We start from the raw sequence: 25,519 nt of genomic DNA, 5'->3' as shown, positions 1-25,519 counted from the left end.
AGCTGAAGTTTACATCTCACTCGCCTTTTCCCCATGAAAACATTTCTTAATTTGCATTCATCTAGTAAAACAGTGATTCCACTCAGTAACTACCGAAACAGAATGCAGTGACTCGATGAGGCTTTTTTTTTTTCCCTTTTTCAGAACAACATCTCCATCCATTTTTCAAATCCTTTTACACTGCAAAACTTCCACATGAAAAGCACACAGTTCAAACTCAATGGTTTTGTGCTCTCTCTCTCTTTTTTCTTTCACTTTTTTTCCCCTGTACATTGCCTGTCCGTGCAGCGTCACCAAAGGCTTCCCACTCTCAGAAGATAACACTGTCCACAAACCACAGGACCGAAACGCTGTCCGCTGCTTGTTTAAAATGCTGTGTGATTTTTCACCTCTGGCTCGAGAATTTACCCAACAGGTGAGGGAAGACATCACATTTGTTTGTACTTATGAATCACAACAGAAACTTCTGAGGCACGCAGAACCTAAACCTTACAGCTTCACATCTTTCCATGTTCACAACAATGCAAAGTATTGGAATTTTATGCATGAGATTTCAAAAACATTTTGCACCAAAGTACACTTATCTTTTAATTTCCCTTGCTACAATCTTCTTGAAATACCTTTGTGTGTGTGTGTATGTGTGTGTGTGTGTGTGTGTGTGTGTGTGTGTGTGTGAATAACACCATCACCTTTGGTTGAAAGATCACTATTGCAATTCTGGCCCTCAAATTTCCATTATTCCTTAAGAATAAATTTCTTCTAGCTGCTCGGTTGCTGGTTGTTAGTGTTCTTACCGTGAGGGCAGAGGTAAGAACATTACAGGTAAATTAGGTTTTAACACAGGGTCTATCTTAATGTTGCTTTATTAAAATGAGGCCTACATGCTACAATATTCTTTTCTCTTGTAGTAACCTATTAAAATCCCTCAGGAATATGTGATAATTAGCAGGTGAGAAAATAACCATTTTGTATCTTGTGGTATGATTCACTCCCCCAGTGGCGGCATTGGCTGGAGCTATACTGATCTGAAGTCAGGAGCCAGGAGCCTCTTCCAGGTCTCCCTTGCAGGTGCAGGCTGTCAAGGCTTTGGGCTGTCCTCAACTGCTTTTTCCCAGGACACAAGCAGGGAGCTGGATGGGAAGCAGGGCCACAGGAATATGAACCGATGTCCATATGGGATCCTGGTGCTCACAAGGTGGTGCCTTTAGCCACCAGGCTACAGCACCAGGCCCGTTGATTATGAATTAAAAAAAAAAAACCTCATTGTAGAAACTTTTAGAAATATATAAACGTATGCAATCCCACTCTTCCGAGATTACCACAGTATTCTCTTCACCAAGCCTTCACCTTCCTTGGGACCTGTCTTGAGTTAAATAATTTGACACTCAATTCTCGTTGTGAGCCGTAATGAACTTGAGGGGTCTCCAATGTTCTTTGCTATTAACATATTCTGATTTGGATAACACATCAACATTGTAGGCATGTATCAACTGTTTTATGCCAAAAGTCATGTTAGCTACCATTTCGATATTTTATTTCATTTTGTTTAGGTATTTACCTTCTTCACATGCAAATGGGCTCATTTGAGGCAGGGTTACGGAGAGCACCTCGCTGAAATCGCCGTATTTTTCAGAGTTTCGTTGTCTGGACCTCACACGCACTTCATATCCCTTGTCCAGCCTTAACGAGTACACTGGGACTGATGTTGACAAGACAGGGTCCATCTTTCAAGACAAGACAAATATAAAAGCTTATCACAACCAATAATTGAAACAAATAGTTCCTGTTGTTATTCTATCATTTGATTTCAAAAGTGATTCCTATAAAATGAATGCTATTTTAAAATTCAGGAAGGAGTTTGCTACTTAAAGGGACAAATAACTGGGAAAATAATGGTGAAATAATCATTTTGTTAAATAGATGATAGTCTCCAAATTCATTTTGGTGCAAACCAAAAGGTACAGCAGACTTGCTTAAGGACACGCAGCTGGATCTTTGTATCAGGCTGTCAAATACTGCACTAAGATGCAAACATAATTGAGTTATTATGAAAAATGGTGGGTATAAAGAAGACTACAGTTATATTGCCTAATTATCTGAGACATTAAAACTATGTATTGGAGACAGCAAAGCAACAGAAAAATAGACTTCTTTTCCACATACAGTGAGTTAGATATCTGTGTTTTTGTTGTTATTGTTGTTTTATGGTTCCGGGCATTATTTTATAATCACAAAATTGAAAAAAAGAATTAGAAAAAAAAATCATTGTACTGGACATTCAAATAAGTGCATTAGAAGCAACCACATGATCTAATCCGCTTGTTTTAGAAATAATGGTGGTATTCAAAATCTGCAAAGAAAATTTACAAGCCATTTTATCAAAACACATGAAGGTCTCACTGTCTTCAAAGCCAGGAGATTCTTTACCTCCCCAAAGAAAGGCAGGGTGGAACCAGACTTGTAAGACAGAGTACCAGAAAGAGTTAGAGCTTTGTGGGATGTCGTTTCCCCCCACAAGGGAGAGCAGGGGATCCAACGTGCTTTACACATTTATAGGGTAGAAAACCTTGTTCTTATTTAGAGGAAACCTGGAATGCTCACCTTTTCAGTAAACATGAAATTTCCCATAAACAAAATTATCATCATTAGTTTTATTAAATCAGAAGTTGAGTTTTCAGCTTTGAGCAACCCAGCTATTTTCTAATTACAAAGGGCCTCTTTCCCCCAAGGTTGCATGATACGGTTACCTACATCTTACATAGTAGCCGTAGAATATATGGAATACCTGCATACTTAAAATTCTATCTTTAAGGCAGAATTATCAGCTTACTTCCTTATTTTTCTTAAGAGAAGCCTATGTTTCCATTGGTGAAGCTCTAATTTCTCTGTTATCACCAATACTGTTTGTAAGTTTACCAACAATAGAATCAAAGAGTTAAGACATAGCTCCTTTCCATCTTCTTTCATTTCCCTTAACCAGTCACAGCAAATTCAAATTTTCTTGCATGGTTCCTAAGAATAGTCATTCCTTCTCCAGTCCCAATACCATACTCAGTATTGATTATTATTGATATTCTAAACCTTCCGGGCACTTTTTTACACTACACTGTATGAGATAATATACTTCTATTATCTATTATATTTCATTATTTACATTTAAGTACAAACAACCTTTTAAAGATTTATTTATTTTTTTTGGAATGGCATATTTCCAGAAAGAATGAAAGACAGAGAAAAGGGTCTATCTGCTGGTTAACTCCCCAAATGGCCACAAAGGCTGGAGCTGAGCTGATATGAAGCTGGGAGCCAGGAGCTTCTTCTGGGTCCCCCATGAGGTGCAGGGCCCTCTAAGATTAGGAACAAGACAAGGACAACCACTTTAGCCCCCTCTAAGCTAACACTGGAAATGCTAGCCAGAGCAATTAGACAATGGAAAAAATAAGAAGTATTCAAATTGGAAAGGAAGAATTTAAATTTCTGCTCCTGAAGACTATATGATCTCATTTACAGAAACCCTTAAACATTCAACGAAAAAAGTTCAAGTAAAAGTTCAAATAGATTCAGTGCATGATGCAGAACCCACATAACCACAGTAAGCAGTGTTTCTACATACTAACAATGAACTATTCTAAAAGAGAAAGGAAGAAAGTAATTTTCCTTACAATTGCCACAAAAATACTTGAGAATGAATTTAACCAAGGAGGTGAAAGATTGGTATACTGAACACTATAAACACTAATAAAACAAACTGAAAAAGAAACAAATGGGAAGATATTTCATGGATCCGAAGGACTGATTTTGTTAATGTGCTCCTTCTCTCATACTTTGAATGGATCATTTCCCATAAATGACTTCAATTGCATCATGCATTGGCCATTTGCATATTACTGGTTCACTGATCGATTCAGATTTTAAACGTTTACATATTTTATTACACAATTTAAAATTTCTTTCACCCGTACTAATATAAACCTCATCAATAAAATATTCAAACACTGAGAATACATCGAGTTCCTGGGTGCCAATACAAATTTTCAAAAATTCGAATTTTTTGAAAGCTTCTTTTTTTCCTATTGGAAATAATACCATCTATTGTTTCTCTTATCAGTTTTTTCTGATAAGAGATTGTGGGTCATATTGCTGGACAGGTGTTATTAAGTAAAAAAAAAGATCTAATTATAAATGAGAGAAGGGCTGCTGACATAGAAGAAAAAAAGTGTAACAGGTTGTAACATCTTACCACTTTCCACTGCGTTTCATTTACTTCTTTGTATTGAAGTTCGTACTCCAAAACTATCCACCCCTTCTGAACATCTGCATTGGGTGGTGGTTCCCATCGCACTTGAATATCTGCATGAATCCCAGTTAAGCTAATGTTCAGTAAAGTCCAATTGAGGCCAATGGGTGGATCTGGTTGCACTGTGAAATTTAACAGAAGATTAGTACAAAGAGAGACAGAACTTGAAATGAATGGAACATTTTCTCCTCAAAAAAAAAAAAAAAACCAAATGATTTTAGGGTTTTTGATCACCCCTACTCCTAAAGTTGTGATATTCCCATTGTTATAACTCTCATTTTATAAGAAAGCGTATTTTAAAACTGATGAGTGGTTAGTTTTTAACCTGCAAAAAAGCATTCCTTAAAATTCCTTTTTGAGTCTAGAATCAATCCATAACCATTTCTGAACACTTGCTATATTAAATACTACTTTTAGCACTGATAACCTTAGCTCTTGGTAAAGGAGTTCATATTAATTAAAACTGAAGGAACAGAAAGTCAGAATAAGGCTCTTTTGGATATATATGTGGGCTTAAACTGAGCTCCCCCAACTGCTGGCTTGATTTTGAACTAATCATTTAACTCCTCTACTTTCACCATCTATAAAATGGGGGTTACATTACAACCTATGTCACATGAACACTAGGCTAAGCCTCCGTGAGTGTAACTTACTACTTACTTCAGGGCATTCTTGCCTGAGCCACACAAATATGCATCATAACAATACAATCCATTTCAGGTTCTTTTGTGGGGCACACAAGATTATTGATGACTCCTCCAACTGGCTGTCAGGTCTGCCTAACTTGACATTCTGTGTTATTTGTTAGCTTTCAGAAGGCACAGTCTACCATGAAAGCAGTCAATACCCATTCATGATTTATGCTGCATTCACACAGCTCAGACATATTATGACTGAAATGGCATCATCTCTACCATCCCTGTGCCGTATTTCCTCATCCTTCTTGTCTGCTCAGGCCACTCATGTTTAGGAACTTATGCATTCTCCATCACGCATTCCCTCAAGTCTGGTACCCACCATGCTAAACTGCATTTAACCTGTGGGTACACATGTTTCCATTTCTTAACTATATCTTATTCATTTTGTAGCCACTATATCCTATGAGTATCTGATATGTGGCAAATGCTCAACATGATTATTGGGTGTGGCTAGTTGCTGGCAGGGACAGGGTTTACAATACAGGCTTTAATTAACCCAGTAGTGCTCCCTTTAGCTTCAACTACACAGCTACACTCACACAGCTCAGACATATTATCCTCTCCAAACTAGAAAAATGGATGATGTTTTCTGTTTACAATTCTATCATCCCTCCCTAGATCAGGATATCAGATTTGACTTGATCTTGTCTGCAATTTTGGATACTTCTTTCCAGTCTTTCTCAATCTGATGATGCCTGGGAAGCCACAAATAACCAGCGCATCTGAGAGAAGCGACAGGAAATTGCTAGAAGCAACCAATGATATTTGCTGGATGGATTTCTAGGCATTGAGATCAGTTACTTAAAATCTTTCTTTGATTCTACTTTTCTGTGTGTACTATTATAAATAAACAGAAACATTCCAGTTACAGTGCTTGGTTTCATTTTGCTTCCTCCTTGTGTCCGCACGATGGGCAAGGCATCATTTGTTTGGATCTTAGTTCATTGAGCCGACTATCTCCAGTGTTTGTTTTGAGATCTTATAAACATGTCTTTAAATTGATTGTAGACGATGTGCAAATGCAAAATCCCAGAATTGTTAAGCTTTGAGATAAAGACATTATAGGGTCTGACCGCAATAATGAACTGGGTAGAAGGGCAACAGATTTCAATAGATTTTCATATGACAATCACATCTAACAATTGGAAAGAAAGAATCTTGAGAGTATACCGTGCTTCCGCCCTGCAGTGGCACAATCCGGTTTTGACCTGACTCCTATTCTTTTCCTTGCAACACTTGCTTCAAAGCTGCTTTACATCAGAGTAAAACTCCCTGCCCTCTTCCCTTTGTCTCTTGCTCGCCAGCTGATTCTACCCTCCGTAAAACTGATCTCCAAGTATCTCTAGAGCTCTATTACAAAGTCTCACTAGTTGATTATATTTGGATCTCATACCCATCCCAATTTATTTAGTCTAAAGCTTTGTCAAATGAAACACAAACCTGTGATTTACCTATTTCCTCAACAGAGAAACACTTTTGATCCACTGTACCCCCATTGTTAGTTAGCTTGATACAGTAGGGGATCCAAATGGAGGTATACGATGAATTAAAGTAGCAGCTGTTCTCGCCAGCAGAAACATAATCAGGGCATTCTTTCCATTCTTGAGTCCATTCCTGTGTGCTCCTGGAATGGAGGGTGAAAATGATGCCACAGGTTAACTCAGAGTGAGGTGCTTGTCAGTCAGATCCCGTAAATTGGAACATAAATATTTTGTGAGGAAACATTTCCAAAAAGTGTCGCATCTGCAGTCAATACCATTAGTGTCTGAAGACTGTTAAGAGACTATTTGGCATTTCTGCCTATAGTGAAAACATTTGTTTATTGAGTACACACGTTCTGCCAGGTTCTAAATTACAGGATTCCTATGGCAGCCATTTTATTATTTATATTCTACAGATGAATAAAGTGTAAGAAGATTGAAAAAAATGTTTATTTGTTAAAATAGTCTAAAGAGTCAACTTTCAACTTATGTAGATTCCCAGATAACAAACAGCCTTTGGGCCCGATGATTGTATCTTCAACTCCTGGCAGACAAATAAGATTTGGGTCTCCAACGTCAGGATAGAATATGAATCAGAAATGACCAAGTGAATACTTTTTTTGGGGGGGTGTCACATTCATATCACTGATATGCAATGAGGATTAATGATGCAAGACTCCCCAGTTTCTAAGGAATTATTGCTGCTGCAGAAGGAACAAATGAAACACTGTATCACAAAACAGGGTGAGTTATGTGCGCACAAGCAGTGTCCATTAGAATCCCTAAGAGTTCAGAAGAAGGAATAACTATTTTGATTGTTCATGGAAGGCTCCATGGTGGAAGTGGTGTTTTCAAAACTAAATGAACTCATAAAACATATGTTGTCACCTGCCTTCACTGATAGAATTTCTGCACTGATGACCAAAGTCGATTTTTGGACACCCATCTCTCCTCTCACTTCCAGTCGCTAAGTGTTTTAGGTTTATTCCCAATTAGTGAGAGAACCATTGAAACACTATATTTATAAATCAGAATAAAGCACAAAAAAAAGTATCTTTCATCTAAAAGCAACCAACTGGGGTCATGCTATCTTTCATGTCCTAAGTGTTACCATTTTAATGACATATGGCTCATGGATGTTTGGCTTAAAATGGAATCTTTTTCTTCAGAAAACAAATGGCGACAATGTTTTTTCTATATCATTAATATTTAAAATGATTAAAATATCAATATGCAAAATTGCTACCTTTTACTGAATACTTGTCATGGGTAAATACATGTTAGAGGCACCAGGTATTTTTTCACAAACACTCATCAGAAGCCATGAGGCAAGCCTATTCATGTAGAGGATGAGTGGGACCCAGACTGAGGGTCTGCAGGGATTAGCTTCCTGTAAAAGTACAGGAGACAGGCTGAGGTGCAGGGCTGTTGCTTGAGGCAATGACCATCCTTGAGGCAATGACCAAGAGCCTCAGGTAAAGGGTTCTCACTAACCATGCCTCTTGGCTTAGATCTTCCCTGGGAATTGGATGTAAGAGATAGTGAAGTGTTTAAGACAAGAGTTTACAGAGGTGAAATGATCCATTGTAAGAGCGGACAGAAAAGGAAACAACGCCATGTGAGGATGACAGATAAACTTCTTGCATTGTGTCTAAATTGAGAGAACCCTGTTTCACTTTTCCTGTTATAGGATATTCACGTATTGAGGATAACTAATTTTAAAGGAACACAGTCTGTTGTCTACACAGATAACAAGCAGAGTCTTTCAAAAACCAGAATGGCATAAAAGCTGCACCTTCTTATATAGAACAGCTGCACAGATCCTGGGCTCGTCAGACCATGATGCACCCCATCTGTCCAGTGGCATGAGAAAGTCTCTAGTTCAGGTGAACGGCACTTGGTGAATTTGGGCTTCCAAGAAGAATCTACAGAATAAAAAGAAAAGGCAAAGTGTGAAATCAAAAGGGTCTTATGTGGTTGTAATGAAACCTGAACTAAAAGTATGCAAAGAACATCACATCCCCATATCCAGGAGGTGACGCCAATTTCTTCCAGTAAAGCCGTTTTCAAGCTCATGATGATGATGATGATGATGCCAGTATCAGCTCTTGATTCTAAAGACACAGTATTTTGCCTTTATTTCAAGCACCATTTCTTAGATCCTGTTTAAGAAACCAGTCCTAGAGCTAAAGACTTGAGTTAAAGTAGTTCATCTGGAGGGCAGTCCCAGGTATGAGATACGAGGGATTGGTGAGACTGGACTGCTAATAGCATGTGTTATTGAGCTAGTTCCTGCAGCAGCCAATTAGGGACCAACTTCACTGAGGCCTTTGAAAACGTGTAAAATGTACCTCACCATTGTTCAAAGAAGGCTGTGGATTTGGACATCCACCAGCTTCCCAGAACTGACTGGTTGAGAATTTCCTTGGAAACACTGACCTCCATGAACTTCTTGCACATGCATACAGGGTGAGTCATGATCTTTGCCAAGGCATGCACCTGGGGATGCAGCAATGTGTATGGTGGCAGCTGTCCAATGTAGAGGGCTGAGTTGACACTGAGTGGACAGAGGATATGTTACACAGAGTCTACAATATCCACTACAGAGCCATTTTTTCACTGACTAAAAATAGTTATTTATATATTCAAATGGCAGGATAAGACAGCACGTGCGAGCACACTTCCATCTGCTAATTTACTCGCCAAATATTTTCAATGGTTAGGAATTGGTCAGGCTGAAGATAGGAAGCAGGAACCTGGGTTTCCCACACAAGAGGAATGAGCCCAAATCCTGGGCCACCATCTACTTCTTCTTGGAGCACTGGCAGGAATTTGGATTGGAAGCATGAGACTCAAACCAGATACTCTAATGAGAAGTGGGTGTCCCAAGTGCCAGCGTAACCTACAGCGCACATCTGCCTGCTTTTCATAGATTTTTGATAAAAGCATTTTAAGATCCAGCTGCTAAACTCAGAAATGCTTGTTTATTACATAAATTCTGACACAAACTCAGAACTTATGTAATACATGTGCATCAATTCTAATTTGGGAAATGGAAAGTGCCACCTGTATTTTAGGATACCATCCCAAGTTCTTCTGGGCTTATGAAATCTGTGGCAAGTATGTGCAACAGGCAAGATTGAAGCAACATGCATTTATTATCATAATGCTCAGTATTCTCATATTCACAGGAATTTTGGTGGTGGTCAGGTTTCTTTTTTTAATTCGTTTTTGGCTGCATATAACTATGATTAGGTCTCAGTCCGATTGTAGATTTCATTCATAAAGATTAGAGTACTCACAATCTTAAACAGCCTTTATGAATCTACTTTAAAGATATTTATAGAGTAAATAGTATGCAAACACTTAAAAATTCCTTATTCCAAATGTCAAGCACATATCTTAGGTTCCAAACCACAACAAACAAACTCATGAAGGATGGCAAGTTATCAACTGTCTATACAATTCTACCAACCACAGGGAACATTCGTTTTGTGACTGGTATCTTCTAGCAATAGAATAATGAGCAAAACTAATGAAGTGGTTTCCATCCTAGTGGGGCTAGGGCATGTAGGGGAAACAATAATGAACAGACAAGGAGCGATAATAAGGTAGGAAATACAGAATGCAACCCCCTTGGACTAACAGCCATGTAATTGCATGGCAGAAACTCATACTTAAGAAATATATCTTTGATTCCACTGTGATCCTGAAAGGCCAGACCACAAGCAAGCAGCTCTTCAGGAAATCCTGAGTTGCAGGTGTGTCTTTAGCCCCAGACTCACAGACTCTGCAATCATAGTGTTGTAGAATATACTCCTTTTCCTGCAAAACCTGGAAAATCTACAACATTTTTGTAGCACAGATAAAAGTTGCTTGGTACCAAGGGCAAATGGTCTTCTCTATTAAATCAATGTATGTTAACTCCTTGGAGTGCAGTGAAACAGAAGATTGAAATATAAATGTGTTTTGTTAGGCAAGCACTGATTACACTGCAAAGAGGAGCTCCTTTTTCTTATTACCTTGGGTACTGAAGATACTATTTAATTTAAAGTCTATCTTGGAAATTAGTGATGATTAATACATGCCCTAATAACTATTTTAATCCCTGCACATTTGAGAAGGGCATTTCTTATTCTACCTGGTCATTTGTACAGTAGATAAGAAGCAAAAATGTACTAGGTTAGAAATGGGAGATGTACATTCTAAGTTTGATTTGACCTTGATCTTTCCAAGCAATTTTGGAATTAATTTCCTTGATAGATTGTAGTAGATGATATATAAGACACTTTACAGCTTCACTGGTATGTATTAAAGCATTAATAATAATGTAAAGAATAATAAGCAAAAACCAGGATGTGATTTTGGCATTTGATCTGAAACAAAGAACATCAAATGCAAACATTATTTATGTTCCTATATTCTCATAGGCTCGTCATATAATGCCTCAAATAATAAATCTAACCTCCTAAACTTGGAAAAGAATCAAAACAAAATAAACAAACTGGATAAAAATCTTTAAAAAGAAAACTAATGGGAAACATATTTTGCTTATTTAAATTTAGTACTTTAATATGTGTTCTGTTTCCTTTTAGCTCCAGATGTATTAAGAGCCCATATTATATCTTCATTTTAAAACAAGAAACAGAAAATTCATGGTTGTGGTGCTAATGTGAAGTGTGCGCCTATACAAGGACCCCTGACATGGAAGATGAGCAGCAAAGTGATTTTTCTTTTTTATTCTTCTTTAATGTCTATTTCCTCCTCCCCTCCCTGCACCGCTCTGATTGACCAACATTCCAAAGCATTAACATTTCTCAGAACCCAGAAATATTGACAATGTTTAAAATTCACTTTCCTTTCCTTTTTGGAGCTTTCACTTTCAGAATCATGGTTTTGACTTGCAGTTGCATCTTCATTTTAGTTACCATTCTGCTTCATCAGATTATATCATGTCGACCACCTCACAGTATTATTTCATTCAATACTGACAATGACTCCAGAAGGTGTGATGGATTGTGAATGAAACTGGAGTCCAGATAAGTGAATTTTCTAAGATAGCAGCCTTAGCACCAGAAAAACATATTTTTTATTAGACAATCCCCATTATTTCTCTTAATTCAACCTTAGAAATCAGTGCCTGGCAAGCCTTAGGAACAGCAATTCCCAGGACTGACTGCATATTGGAATCAATGAAGGAGCTTCAAAAATATTGAGGCCTTGGCCTATTCCTAGAGGTTTCAGTCAAATTGCCTGGGGGTGCAGCCAGAATATTGTGAGCTGTCAAAAGTTCACCAGGTGCTTGCAATATGCAGCAAATCATGAATATAGAGAAAACAAGTTACATGGGAAATAAAAAGTTGGCTTACATCATTAAATTCTGCATATGGTCCCAACAGAGCTCTGGCTCAAAAGTAAGTGCTTGGGAGCCTCATTCAGGATGGAGTGGACAAGACACAGATATTACTGCCTTGGACAAGCACAACAGCGCTTCACAGTGAACACTTGGAAAACTAATAGACATTCGAGATATGTGTGCAACACTGGATGAAACACTGGATGGACTACAAAGCAGCAATAAGAACTGATTAAGAAGAATTTAGGATATTCCTACTCAAATTGTTGTTTACAAAACTTGAAGAGAACTTCACTAGATGCAAATTTTTAAAGCTTGATCAAATTTGGTAGCATGCCCACAGCTACAATGACAGAGAGGCAGTGTTCGAGGGAGTTGGAAGGTGTTACTGTTTGTAACAATTACCTTACTTGCTCCATGACCGAATTTGCATGTCAGACTGTCTTGGCAGGCTGAAATCAATTGCCTTTCTTATTACCCTAGTAGTTCTCTCCTCTCAGTAAGATGACTGTCCTAAAAAGGCCTGGGACAACTAACAGCTCGTAGGCGTCAAAAGTATTGACTTGTGTTTTGACCCTCTGCTCTATCATAGCAGAGACACTTTACTCCATGAGCCACTGGTGTCTCTTGTAGAGACACTTTTCTGATCTCAGCCCACAACAAAGTAGAAACAGAATAATTGAAATCACACACAGTTCCACAATCTGCAGAAGGTATGGGGATAGGGTAGAGGAAAAAAAAAACATTTGAAATGAGAAGGGAAGATTGGAAGGAAAGACATCAGCAATCCTCTTTAATATGGTTAAGAAAACTCACTGAATTAGTTTGCATAAAAACATACTAAAGAAAATGATGTTATAGATTGTATAAATGATGTAGAAAACATGATTTTAATCCTAAATGGTGAAAGTGCAAGATCAAATCAGAGCATGTGGTTGTAAGTGCATGAAAAATGAAAAGGGTCATACTGTAATGAAATAAAAGCATTTTGGAACAATGAAAATAGAAATGTATTGGACCAAACAACCTTTGTCCCATTATGCTAGATTCAGATTCTGGTAACAAATCTGCTATGCAGTCAATCAAGTTCAGTGTTGGAAGAGAACCTTCACACATGCTCAGTCACCCCAGTTTGGATAAAGAATGGTCACTGATGAATGTAAGCCAAAGTGAGGAAATGCTCATTGTCAAGTGAAATAATTTTCACATGTTCTGGGGGATTGCAAAAGCACACTGGTCCAGGCCAAGTATGGGGAAACTGTTCCTTCCATGAATAATAAACAAGGGATGGTGATTCCAGCAGTTAGTCCACTGCCTAGCCTTGGGGAACAAGTTTTAGGTGACTCGTTAGCCTAAATGTGTCAGTAAGGTAAAGGCATGTTTGTGTTTTGTCTTTATGTATGGGCAAGGCATACCACCAAACATTCATAATCTGCAATGGTTTTAGGAAGGAAGATATGACGATGTAATCTGTCATGATGGGAAGATGTTATTTTATTCATTGTTACAAGGTTTTGAAGTCTCCTCAGACAGGGACAGAATGATAATATCATAGCCACTGACACTTCTTAGAGGTCACCATTTGTCCATCAATAATTAACTTTAAAATTTTTTTTCACAGGCAGAGATGGAAGTAGACATCATTCTCACCATTACTGTGATTAATTGAGGTCCAGGGGAGTAAATTAATGTCCCAAGGGCACTTGGCTCTTAAGTGGCACAAAGCTTTGATTCTACCTGGACAATCATGACTACGGCCATACCACCCTGAACATGCCTGATCTCGTCTGATTCTAACTGTCTTGCTTCAGATTGGCATAGCTCCAGCTGTTGTGGTCACTTGGGGAGTGAATCATCGGACGGAAGATCTTCCTCTCTGTCTTGCCTCCTCTCTGTGCATCGGACTTTCCAATAAAAGTAAAATAAGTCTTAAAAAAAAAAGAATGGTATTTTCCAAAGAACTGAAATTTATTTTAGAAGTCTTTTTATTTGGAATTATTTTTCCTTAAAATATATTTTAGGATTTTCTGAATCCTTAGCAGAATTGGTGCACATCACTTGACCATTTGTATGCCTCTGCACCAGGCTCAGGGTTTATCACAATGACTTAGGGTGTAATTTGGTAGGGCTGTGTAGAGATACTGGCTTTTTGTATCTACACCACTTTTTCTGGAAGTATTAATAATTTCATGTCAGCTTTGCATAATTCACACAGCAGCCCTTTCCTGGAATGTTGTAATGTGTTAACTACAATGGCAATTCTTTAATTCTGAATATTATTGAGCAGTAACTTTTCATAGCACCAGGTAGAGATGGGGAGCAGAGACTTTTATGCCAGATCCTGAAGCTCCTATCCTCCCTCTATTATTACCAATCTGTGCAATCTTGGGAAAATTGCTTGACCTGTTTAGTTTCTTCTGTAAAATGAGCTAAAATATGTAAGATTCCTAGAATGGTAGTGGATACAGAGTAAACATTCTACTTTACATTTCACAGCAATTTGTGATTTTTAAAAACGTTAATTTCCTCCAGAGAGAGAGAGAGAGCGAGCAAGCGAGCGAGCCTGAGGGCCTTCATCTCCCAGCTCACTTCCCCAGTCCCTTACTGCTGGCGTGCTGAAGTCAGAAACCAGGAGCTCAAACCTAGGTTTCCGACATGAGTGGCACAGACCCCACTACTCGAGCCATCACTGCAATCTTCCAAGGACTGAAATAGTTGCAAGGCAGAATCGCAGCCAGAACCTCAGAACGCTATAGCTTCACTATTTCAAAATGTCTATTTTAGCAGAGTTTTGAGATGTCAAATAGAATATATTGGGTGATTGGAACATTCATATTCATCTTGCAGAAATGTACAGTGGTACAGTTACCGTGGCAAACAGTTCACAGTTCCTCAATAAGCTAGAGAGAGTTACTAAATAATCCTCCCCTCCCCCCAATATGTACCAGAACGCTCATTGCAGCATTTTGGTCCAAAGTTAAAAACAACACAAATGTCCATCAAATGATGGTTGGGCAAACAACACGTGGCACAGTTATGTAAGTGATGATTCGACTGTAGAAAGAAATGAAGCACTGAGACATGCTACAACAAGGTGGATCTTGAAAACATTTTGGTTTCTGAAAGGCCATATGTTATGAGATTTCTTTTATATTTAATATTCAGAATAGTCAAATGAGTTGAGTTAGAAAGTAGATTAGACTTGCTAGAAGAGGAGGTCAATAGGAAACTGAGATAAATGGCTAATGTGCAGAGGATTCCACGGTGAGGGGATGGGGAGTATTCCAGAATCACATATTGGTAATATGCCATAACATTCTGGATGCAGAAAAATTACTTTTATACAGTTACATTGGAACCCTTATACATTATTGGTGAGAATGTAAATTAATATGGTCATTGTGTAAAATGACATGAGGGCTTCTCAAAATATTAAAAATAGAATATATGATCCAGCGATTCTAGCAGTGGGTATATATCCAAAATGAATGAAATCAATATATCAAGGAAACATCTTCATTCCCATGCTTATTGCAGCATTATACATAACAGCCAAAAGAAGAATCAAACTGTCCATCAGGGGATGAATGTTTAAACCTTCTCAGGCTGCACATTGTCAGGAGGTAGGAGGGAGCCTGGACTTGAACTCAAGCACTCTGATATGGGGTGCAGGCACCTTCAGAGCCACATCAAATGCTTACCTTCAGACTTGATTTTAGTTGATAAATCATGCCAGCAGCAATTGTATGATCTCAATATTGGATTCTTGAAAGCTCTCAGTGATTTTAGTGTGTACCATTGAACGGTTCATTGGCACACAACTGGCTTCTGTCACCTTGCCCTTCTGAGCTCAGAGAACATCCTGCTTGCTACCACTGGAGCCCCTTTTCTCCTTCTCACATGTCAAATTCTTAGCCAGGAATAGTAGGAAAAAAAGTGAATGTGGGGATGTTCCAATGCAAGCGTGCAGCATGGCAGTGCTCTGCCAATGTCAAGTCTGTTCCTGTAAAATATGAACCTTATGAAGTTTAAGAGGAGACTTCCTATTCCAGAAGAAACCAATTGACAGTTGAGACTTTATGTTTCCTATCTTGTAATTTTGTTGGTCGTTTTTTTTCTTTTATTTGATGATGATATACATTTTTTATACAATTGCCTTTCTTAAGTTTGAAGTTTCAAAGGCAAAAAAAGCAGGGTCTTCTGTAATGAGCACATTCAAAGCTTGTAGGGTTTCAAGCTACATTCAACATTCCTTCTTGTGGTCATTTATTCAACAAGCAATCGCTGGATGCCTGCTTACATGCAGTCTTAAACTTAACATCATTCTTGCTGAAATAGGCATTCAGCTCCAAGACTGTGACACATCAGGCAGAGTATGTCATCTAAAGCGGTAGGACATTTTCCAAAGTGGAGCATATTTATTGTTTCTTTTTTAATGTTTGCTTATTTGTTTTTCATCTATCTGAAAATAAGAAATACTAGTGAGGGAGTGACCTGTTCTATATAAAGAAGTAAAACCACTAACTTATAAAATAATCCTCTACAACATAAATATGTAGCCAAATAAGCTAATATAAAATTTGACAGCTCCAGTCTCTCCTATTCTCTTGACTATCTATGCCTTTTCTGCTTAACAGTAAACAACTTGGCTTTTTAAAGTTTTTTTTTAAGTTTTAAAGACATTCCAATCAGATATTCCATGTTTCAATTAATTATCAAACATTCACATAACATTTATTGTATTTAAACTAGTTGCTGTAAGAATTATGGATTCTACCTTGGAAGGTTAAAATCTAGTAACAGAGGTGCATATGTAAAAGCAGTAACTAATGGGCTCAGCACGATGGAGCAACTGGTTATTCCTTCCCTTGTAAGAGTTGGGATCCCATATGGTCATGAGTTTGTGTCCCAGCTGCTCCACTTCCAAACCAGTTGCCTGTTGATAGCCTTGGAAGGCACCAGAGGGTGGCCCAAAGCCTTGTGACCTTATGCCCATGTGGAAGATCCAGAAGAAGCTCCTGGCTTTGGATCCACTTAGTTCTGATTGCTGTAGTCACTTGGGGGAGTGACCCAGTAGATGGAGGACCTTTCTCTCTGTCTCTCCTTGTCTTTATAAATCTGCGTTTCCAATGAAAATAAATCTCTTTTTAAAAAAAGTACTAACCAAAAATATAGTTAAGAGATAATTTCTTTAGGAAATTGAGGGCCAGAGGAATAGAGTTTCCAAGAGCAGTGAATACAGGATGATTAACGTATTGCTACTTTCCTGAGATGGAACAGGCTGCTGCTGCTAACTAACCCAATACCACTAGGCACATATTTACTCACAGGATAGCCCATCCTACTGGATCGGCATGTACACAACTTCATGTTAGAGAGTGGGAAGCATGACCTTGGGCTCCTGACCTCCAGATGAGGGCTCTTTTTTTTTTTTTTTCATTCCACCAACTCTGGCTCATATAATAATCATCTGATGATCTTTAACAAATATCTTCCAGAAAGCTCATTTAATTAGACTGGGGAGATGCCTGGGCACTGGTGTTTTCCAAACCGCCCTAGGTAAGTCTCATCTGCAACTAGAGTTGAGGACCACTGGATTAGAACAATGAACTTCTATGTTAGGCTAGTACAATGAACTCCTTAAGCAAATATATTGAAAGGTTCTTCAAACACTGAGACCTGTAGAAAAACAAGCCAAATAAGGCTTAAAAAGCTGGAGGAGCATTTTTCAATCCTGAAGTGAACTGGGCTAACCCCCATAGGATGAGGATGTTGAGTTTGTGTCAGCTCTAAGGTATGGCAGTTGTAGCAGACCGCACAGGGACTCCCCTGTGGATGATCTTTGCTGAGGTTTCCAAGGAAATTTTGGTCTTGAATTCTGCTAGTGTGGAGTAGAAACATATGCTCACAGCTGTGTTGAAAGATTCTATAGTTGCAATTTCAAATATATGTGGCAGTGCGAGTCCAGCTGCCTTCAGTATGGTAGTCATGGAAGTTATTGTAATATTCTTTGGCATGGATCCTGAGAGCAAAGCCAACTTCAAGTTCTAGGATGGCCCTGTGTCAGTCCAAACAGAATAGACATGTTTGCATTTGTGGGAAACCTATATCCACAGAGCACGTCATTAATATCAACCCTGGCACCATGCCTCTCGGGAAAATTTCCGAAGTCTTCTGCAGTTATTCATTCAAGTTTCTGTCTGGCGAAGTTTGTTGCAGAGATCTGTAGTTTACAGACATGTTTCTCAATGCAGATCTGTCATCTGGGAATCCTGTTAAAATGTGATTCAGCAGATGGGACCCTGATTTTTGCATCTTGGACAAGTTTTGCTATGCTGTCAAGGCTGACTGGGGGACCCTACTTGGGGTATTAAGAGTTTAGATTCATGCTGCCCAATGTGAAGGCCATTAGCTTGTGTGGTTATTGAGTACTCACAATGTGGCTAGTGTGGGCAACTGAATTTTATTAGATTTTAAGTAACTAAATTAAAATTTAAACAGAAAGAGGCATAAATATTTTCCCTTAAGTACAACTACAATTCACTTTCACTGTTGAAAATTTAGCATCTCAAGCCTGGCACGATGGCTCAGTGGGTAAAACCTTGCCTTACACACACCAGGATCTCATACGGGTGTTGGTTCATATTCCAGCTGCTCCACTTCCACTTCCCACAAGCTCCCTGCTGGTGGCCTTGGAAAGCAGTAAAAAACCAAAGCCTTGAAATCCTGTACCATGTGGGAGCCCCAGAAGAAGCTCCTGACACCTGGTTTCAGATTGGCTCAGCTCTGGCCATTGTGGCCACTTGGGGAGTGAAACAGCAGGTGGAGGATCTTTCTGTTTCTCCATCTCTCTATAAATCTGCTTTTTCAATAAAAATAAATAAGTCTTAAAAAAGAGAAAATTTAGCATCTCAGTTGTTATATAAAGTTAAAATATAAACCAGATTTTGAAGTTTCTTATAAAAAATAATGCATAATATGTTATTAGTAGTGCTTTTATTAGACTTACTACATGTTGAAATAATGATAGTTTGATCACATTGAACTAAATAAAATGCTTTAGATTAACTTTACCTTCTTTTTCATTTTGTGATGTGCCTATTAGAAAATTTAGAATTGCACATATAGTTTACATCACATTTCTGTTTGACAGTGATAGTTTCTATGGAAGAACTTACTTACAGAAAAAAATTTACTTAAAAGGAGAAGTTCATAAAAAACATTGTGTTAAGTTTTTTTTTAAGATTTATTTATTTATTGGAAAGTCAGATATACAGAGAGGAAGATCTTCCGTCTGATGATTCACTCCTCAAGTGAGCACAACGGCTGGCCAATGCTATGCCGATCCAAAGCCAGGATCCAGGAACTTCTTCCAGGTATCCCACACGGGTGCAGGGTCCCAAAGCTTTGGGCTGTCCTTGACTGCTTTTCCAGGCCACAAGCAGGGAGCTGGATGGGAAGTGGAGCTGCCGGGATTAGAACCGGCGCCCATATGGGATCCTGGTGCGTTCAAGGCAAGGACTTTAGTCCCATTGTGCCAACTTTTAAAGTGAATAGTTTTTTTAGGTATTTAGAATTAGGGAAATCTCTTCATGAACAACCAAAACGGAATTTGTTGTCTAATTCATGCACTCAGTCACTCTAAACTATAAATTTATATTCTTAAAGACTAACTTGAAGAAATTTAAGTAGGAAGTCATGTATAACCTAGGTTATTCATGGTGGGGTTTGTCAACTTGCAAACTATTGACATTTTAGATCTTGTACGTTTTTGTGTTGGGTGCTGTCCTATGCTTTGTATTGTGGGATGTTTATCATCATTTCTAGTTTTTACTTAGATGCCAGTTGCACCTCCTTTTCTCTCAGTTGTGACAATCAAAGAAGTATCTGTAGACGTTACAAAATTTCCCCTACGGGTTTCAAAATTACTCTGATGGAGCAGGAGGGGACCCCAGAGTGGAACAGGAAGACAGGAGGAGGCTTGTATCCTAACCCCAGAGATTCCCAGTACCTCACCAAGAACTATCAGTATGGGCACCAAGGACTATATCCCACCTTGTCGAGGAGATCACAGAAAATCGGAGTGTCCTCGTAGGCCAAGAACTCTGAGGTCAACCATTCCCTATCGCATCTCCCACACGGGATGTAAGAAGCCCAGATCCTTCCTCATAGAATCTAATGTTATCAGAACAACAGTCAGGAGCTGTGAGGGGTCCTCAGAAACAGAACAGCAAACTTCCTTTGGAACTCAGGAGAAGAGCTTTCTCTGGTCCTTATTTGGTTCCAACTTTGGCTCTCCACTCTCTCTTGCAATGACCACCAGGGTCACTTTGGAGTCCCCCAAAATTAGATCAGATAGACAGAGAGAACAATAAGAAAAGCTTAGAACAGACAGGAAAAAGTCTTGGATTCACATATTCCTTACTAGGTAGGACACAAAGATCAATTATTCCTCACTAAAGTACTGAAGATTTCTCTGCACATCCCTCCTAAAACTGTTCTGTTCCTCAGTCATTAACATATGGCTTGTTAGAGTTATAAGCCTGTTTGGACTATCCTAAAATTCACGAAGTTCAGTAAAAATCACACTTGAATTCTATAAGCTGCTAAATATAAAAATGAAAATAGACACAAGATATGTGAATAGTACCCTATAACCATTTTAATGTTTATAGCACCTGGTTGTGTATAAACTAAAATTGAGATGTCAATGAAGTAGCTGCAGGATGTGGTTGAGAATGTGCATTTTCTAACATGCTGGTCACTCAATACCATGTTAATTCACTTCTTGATGTTGTTAATTTCCATGTTTATTTCTGTTGTTGAAGTTGTGTAGTTGTATCTCATTGGAGGGGATGCTATCCTGCCAGCTCTACTTTCAGACCAGGGACGGTCTCCCAATGAAACTGTTGAATTTATCTGGACAATAGGATGCTGGACTTTCTGCATGGCCCATACCCGCAGTGAAGGAATCATGACTGGTTATGATCTGTACTACTGTAACAATATGGAGGAATTCAATATGGGGGAGGGTTTGGGGAGGGATTGGAGGGAATCCCAGAACCTATGAAACTGTCATAAAATGAAAAGAAGAAAAAATCACTCTGATAAGGACGACTGCCATATGGGAATGCTCTACTCTCTTTATAATATCTCAGTTATAGATGCTTTAAAAAACTTTATAACTGCATCTAATTAATAATTCTTTTCAACTAGCAGTGGTCGAGAGCATATTATTTGCTAAACACTCACCATATGCTTTTTCATTTCTTCTTCACAACTCGGACAAGAAATGACAGTGTTAAGGTCCTCATTTTATATATAATAAAATTTAGTTTCCAAGAGATTAGATAATTTTTAGATGAGCCACTAAGTTAGTAATTAGAAAAGCTAAGATGTTGATCCAGATTTTTCTCACTTTAAAATCTTTGTCTCCATACGCTGTGAGATTTCTTAGTGTGTTTTTTTTTTCCCTTTATGTTGAAGTTAATTTTTGGCACTGATTCAGATGCTTATCAGCTTCTATGAATTGTTAGATACTTTGTAGAGGGCCCTGTGGTGTGGCCTAGTGACTAAAATCCTCGCCTTGAATGCGCCGGGATCCCATATGGGCGCCGGTTCTAATCCCGGCAGCTCCACTTCCCATCCAGCTTCCTGCTTGTGGCCTGGAAAAGCAGTCAAGGACAGCGCAAAGCTTTGGGACCCTGCACCCATGTGGGATACCTGGAAGAAGTTCCTGGATCCTGGCTTTGGATCGGCATGGCATAGCATTGGCCAGCCGTTGTGCTCACTTGAGGAGTGAATCATCGGACTCTGTCTCTCTGTCTCTCCTCCTCTCTGTATATCTGACTTTCCAATAAATAATAAATAAATCTTGTGTAATAAAAGGTATCTGAACCTTGAAAAAATAAAGATACTTTGTAGAGACTAGAGATTAGAGATTAATTGTTCTGCTTTGGATTTGAGAAGGTTCTGTGCTTTTATCTGTTCATCTTTTACTTTCATTTATTTAAAGTAAATAGGAAAACTTACTATCAGAACTACTAAGTAAGTAACAGTGCCAGAACACCCCACATAAATGAGAAGCAAGACAAACCAAGTCTTTGCAAAGTTTTCAGCCTAGTTAGGAAAATAGGAGTATGTACATATGAGCTCAGTGTATTTTAGGGCAGTACCTAGAACCGCATGAAGAAAAAGATACAAGCTACAATAAACATGAAAGACTTCGCTGAGAAGTTCTGCTAGGATACAGACAAAAAATGGGGTTGGAGTCTAGAATATTGATTATTCACAACAAATATTACACTGCATTGTGCACATTTGCATCGGGATTGAAGAGGTTAGACACACGCTGATGAGTATCTATTTGTCCTTTCGTAAACATCGTTTCATTGGTCCACTATCAAGAAAATAATAAAACCACAGTCCCCATTTGCCTCTTTCTGTTGCAAATCAATATTTCTGCTTACCTCTAACCATAAGCAAAGGATAAATGGACCACAAAAGAGGTTAAGCATCAACATTTAATCTTGCCTTAAACAAAGAATCTGCAAACATGACTTTGGAAGAGAAGATAGTTTGCATGCAGCCACAGGCTCTCAGAGCTGCAAGAGGGCTTGACAGTCAGATCCATCATCAATCCAAATGAAGAGAATATTGTCCCCAAGAGAAATATTAATCGACCAAGGCCACATAGCTGTTAAGAATCTTGACTGTGTGTTTTATTAGTTCTAAGAAATGAAAATCTATCACAAACTCAGATAACTGCTTGATTATAATTGTTATATACCTAGTACTTCATACTCATCAACTTTTAAGTTCCCATCCTATGTTGAACTGGCACAGGGAGTAATCCAAGCTCAACTTGAGCCCCACACATTATGACACAATACTAAGACTGTGTTTAGGGTTAAAGTGTAAGATGGGTGCATAGCAAGGTATTTTGTAAGCTTGCAAGAAATAACTACAAAAGAATCAATCTTGAATATTCACATACAACTATTCAATGTGTTCAAAATTCCATGTATAATCAAAACATTTTATTATTCTAGATGGCAGAAAATCAGTATTTAGATATGTAGTCATTTAACTGGGAAATTTAAAATTAAATGAAATTCACATAAAGTGAGTCAAAATCTATGTGAATAAAGTAAATATTTGCTTTATCATCAAATTCTTGTGTTCTCAAAGACCATATTAAGGAAGTTACCCTTCTTCTTGCATGCATTTAAAAAATTCCAGTATTTGTGATTAACACAAAGTATGTATATGTGTTGATAGGATTACATATATGGCAGTTCAACACTTGTACCAATGTGTGCTCAAATTGGGGCAATTGATATTTCCATTTCCTTTTCATTTCTTTCTTGGAGACTTTGAGCTCCTCTTTTCTAAGACTTGTAAATTATGTGTTGCAAGTTGTTCACCTCACTGTGCTGTGGAATGTTGTAACTTACTCCTTGCATTTAGCTGTGTCTTGGTTCCTGTTCTCCAACTCCCTTTATTTTCCTTTCATACCTTCCCAATCCCTACTAATCACTATTATACATTCAGACCCATATGTTGAGGTGGTTTTCTTTTTTGCTTTAAAATTTTGTTTATTTTTATTAAAGGTATTTATTAATATAATGGATTCTCAATGTCAAAGCATGATAATTACTGCAATTCTGTGAATTTTCTCATGTTAAGATGAAATGGAAACAAAAAGAACAGTTTCAATGTAGTTTCTAGGTACAATTGTAAGAATATAATAATTCTTCCTTCTTCCTTTCCTTCCTTCTTTTCTCCCCTCTTTTTCTTTTAAAGAATAAGGTTTTTCTTTACATATAGTATCGTGCTAAAAATTCTTAGAGGTAAACTGCTACAACTTTGAATTGTACAACTGCTGAATGCTAGGCAGGTAGGGAGGAACAATATGCATTTCCAGAATTTTGTTGCCATCAATCATAAGTAGAGGAATAATTACAGGATGGGCGATGTGTACAAATGAAAGGACAGGTTTAGGAGGGAATGTTTCAGGATGAGACATGAAGATTCACAAGCCTGAAAAGAACATCCACAACACCTCCCTGTGACTATTGGTAACAAAAGCATTTGAAAGGAAGCAAAATTAGCAGGCTATACAGTTATCTTAGGGACCCCAAATAGTATCTTGTTTACTGTCTTCAGCATGGATCATGTTAGATTGATATGTTTGGAAATGAGAAGAAAATATTAAAACACTTTAGCAAATGTGTTATTTATGTAAAATAAGAAAGAAGAGAAATGTGCTCCTAGTAGTTAGCCTATAGTAACAGGGGGCTTTTCACCCAGCCTGTGTGTGAGTTACATGTTCCCATCTGCTGTGATAGGAACTGTGCAGGATAGCGGCCAGATTGTCATTCAGAAAAATTGAGACTTATTGCTTCCCATTTCATTAGAGCACTTACTACAGTTTTGATATGGTTGAGTTAATATATAAACAGATCTTATTGAAAATAGGTTGGGTTAACTCATCATCATAAAATCAGTGGTTTAAAAAAATTCATGTCAATAAAGTTCATTTAAAGGTAAAACTAGAATGGAAACCCAAGTAAAAAAATTAGAAAGTGGCCACTCTGACACTTTCCTTCTTGCTAGAATAAACCCTACTAGCTCTACTGAAATAAGAAAAGAAATTGACTTCCAAAATAGGAATTGTACCAAAGAATATTTAAAATAAAGTTTACTTCTACTTTATTTAGAATGAACCTGCAACTTGGTGTATATTGTGTCTTTTCCAAACATACGACAGATTCAGCCTAGAACAGAAATAAATGAACCATGACTCAACCCTTCAAACTGCTATTTCATAAACTGTTAACTGAAAAGTCCCACCCTCAAAGAAGTAAAATTTTTAAACACATTTCAGCAAGTATTTTGCAATATTAAACATAAAATTATTCTAAAATAGTGCCTGGTTCAACTTTGTTAAGACTTTAAAATTTGCATTTTTATTTGTTCCATAAGGAACAAAATACATCAGAACACTTTGTATATAATTTCTGAATATGTAAATATTTACTGGCAGAATATAGAATGCAAATTTTGATTATTTATGACTGAGCAAAATTCCTTTACAAATGCATGAGTACGACCATATTAGAGGCTTAAAGACCTTTGGAGACAGCATAAGGTATAGACTTCCAAATTCTTACTTTTGAGTAAGAATTCTTACTTTGTTTCATTCTACTGGGCTTCCCGACCTTCCCTAGCTTCTTAGGTACATGTTTAAAGATGTGTATTATTTTTCACCTACTTAAAAAGCAGAGTGATAAAGTGAGGGAGAGAGAGAGAGAGAAGGGGAGAAAGAGAGAGAAAGAAAGATGCTGGTTCACCTCCCAAATGGCTGTATTGGCCAGAACTGAACAAGGCTGAAGCCAGGACGTCAGAGATTCTTCCATTTTTCTTATGTGCTTATAGGGACCCAAGGTTTTGGGACATCTTCCGCTGCTTTCCCAAGTGCATTATCAGAGAGCTGGATTAGAAGTTGTGCACCTGATACTCCAGTGTACTCATACAGGCTTTAGGCATTGCAGGTGCCACTACGCCGGTCCTCAGGTGCATATTTACATACAAAAATCCAAGGCACACCCTTGGGCTTCTTATTTTCTTTTTTTTTTTTTCTTATTTTACATCTTTTTATTATTATAGGCTTCTTATTTTCTTA

At 38.0% G+C, this 25,519-nt stretch overlaps 1 protein-coding gene across 1 annotated transcript in view; it reads right to left on the bottom strand.

The window, feature by feature from the left end:
• GHR (growth hormone receptor) overlaps window positions 1-25,519 on the bottom strand; it is a 113,497-nt gene that overhangs the window by 7,956 nt on the left and 80,022 nt on the right. Inside the window, exons 3-6 of the mRNA XM_040977678.1 lie at window positions 8,272-8,401; window positions 6,447-6,619; window positions 4,241-4,419; window positions 1,559-1,724 (exon numbers count right to left, since the gene is read on the bottom strand). Of these exons, the coding sequence (XP_040833612.1) occupies window positions 1,559-1,724; window positions 4,241-4,419; window positions 6,447-6,619; window positions 8,272-8,401 (648 nt within the window). The remainder of the gene's footprint in view (window positions 1-1,558; window positions 1,725-4,240; window positions 4,420-6,446; window positions 6,620-8,271; window positions 8,402-25,519) is intronic.

This window comes from Ochotona curzoniae, unplaced genomic scaffold, assembly GCF_017591425.1.
Source record: "Ochotona curzoniae isolate NIBS_2020 unplaced genomic scaffold, NIBS_Ocur_1.0 contig_2754, whole genome shotgun sequence".
NCBI classification, from domain to species: domain Eukaryota; kingdom Metazoa; phylum Chordata; class Mammalia; order Lagomorpha; family Ochotonidae; genus Ochotona; species Ochotona curzoniae.
This window is presented reverse-complemented; position numbering and strand designations above follow the sequence as displayed.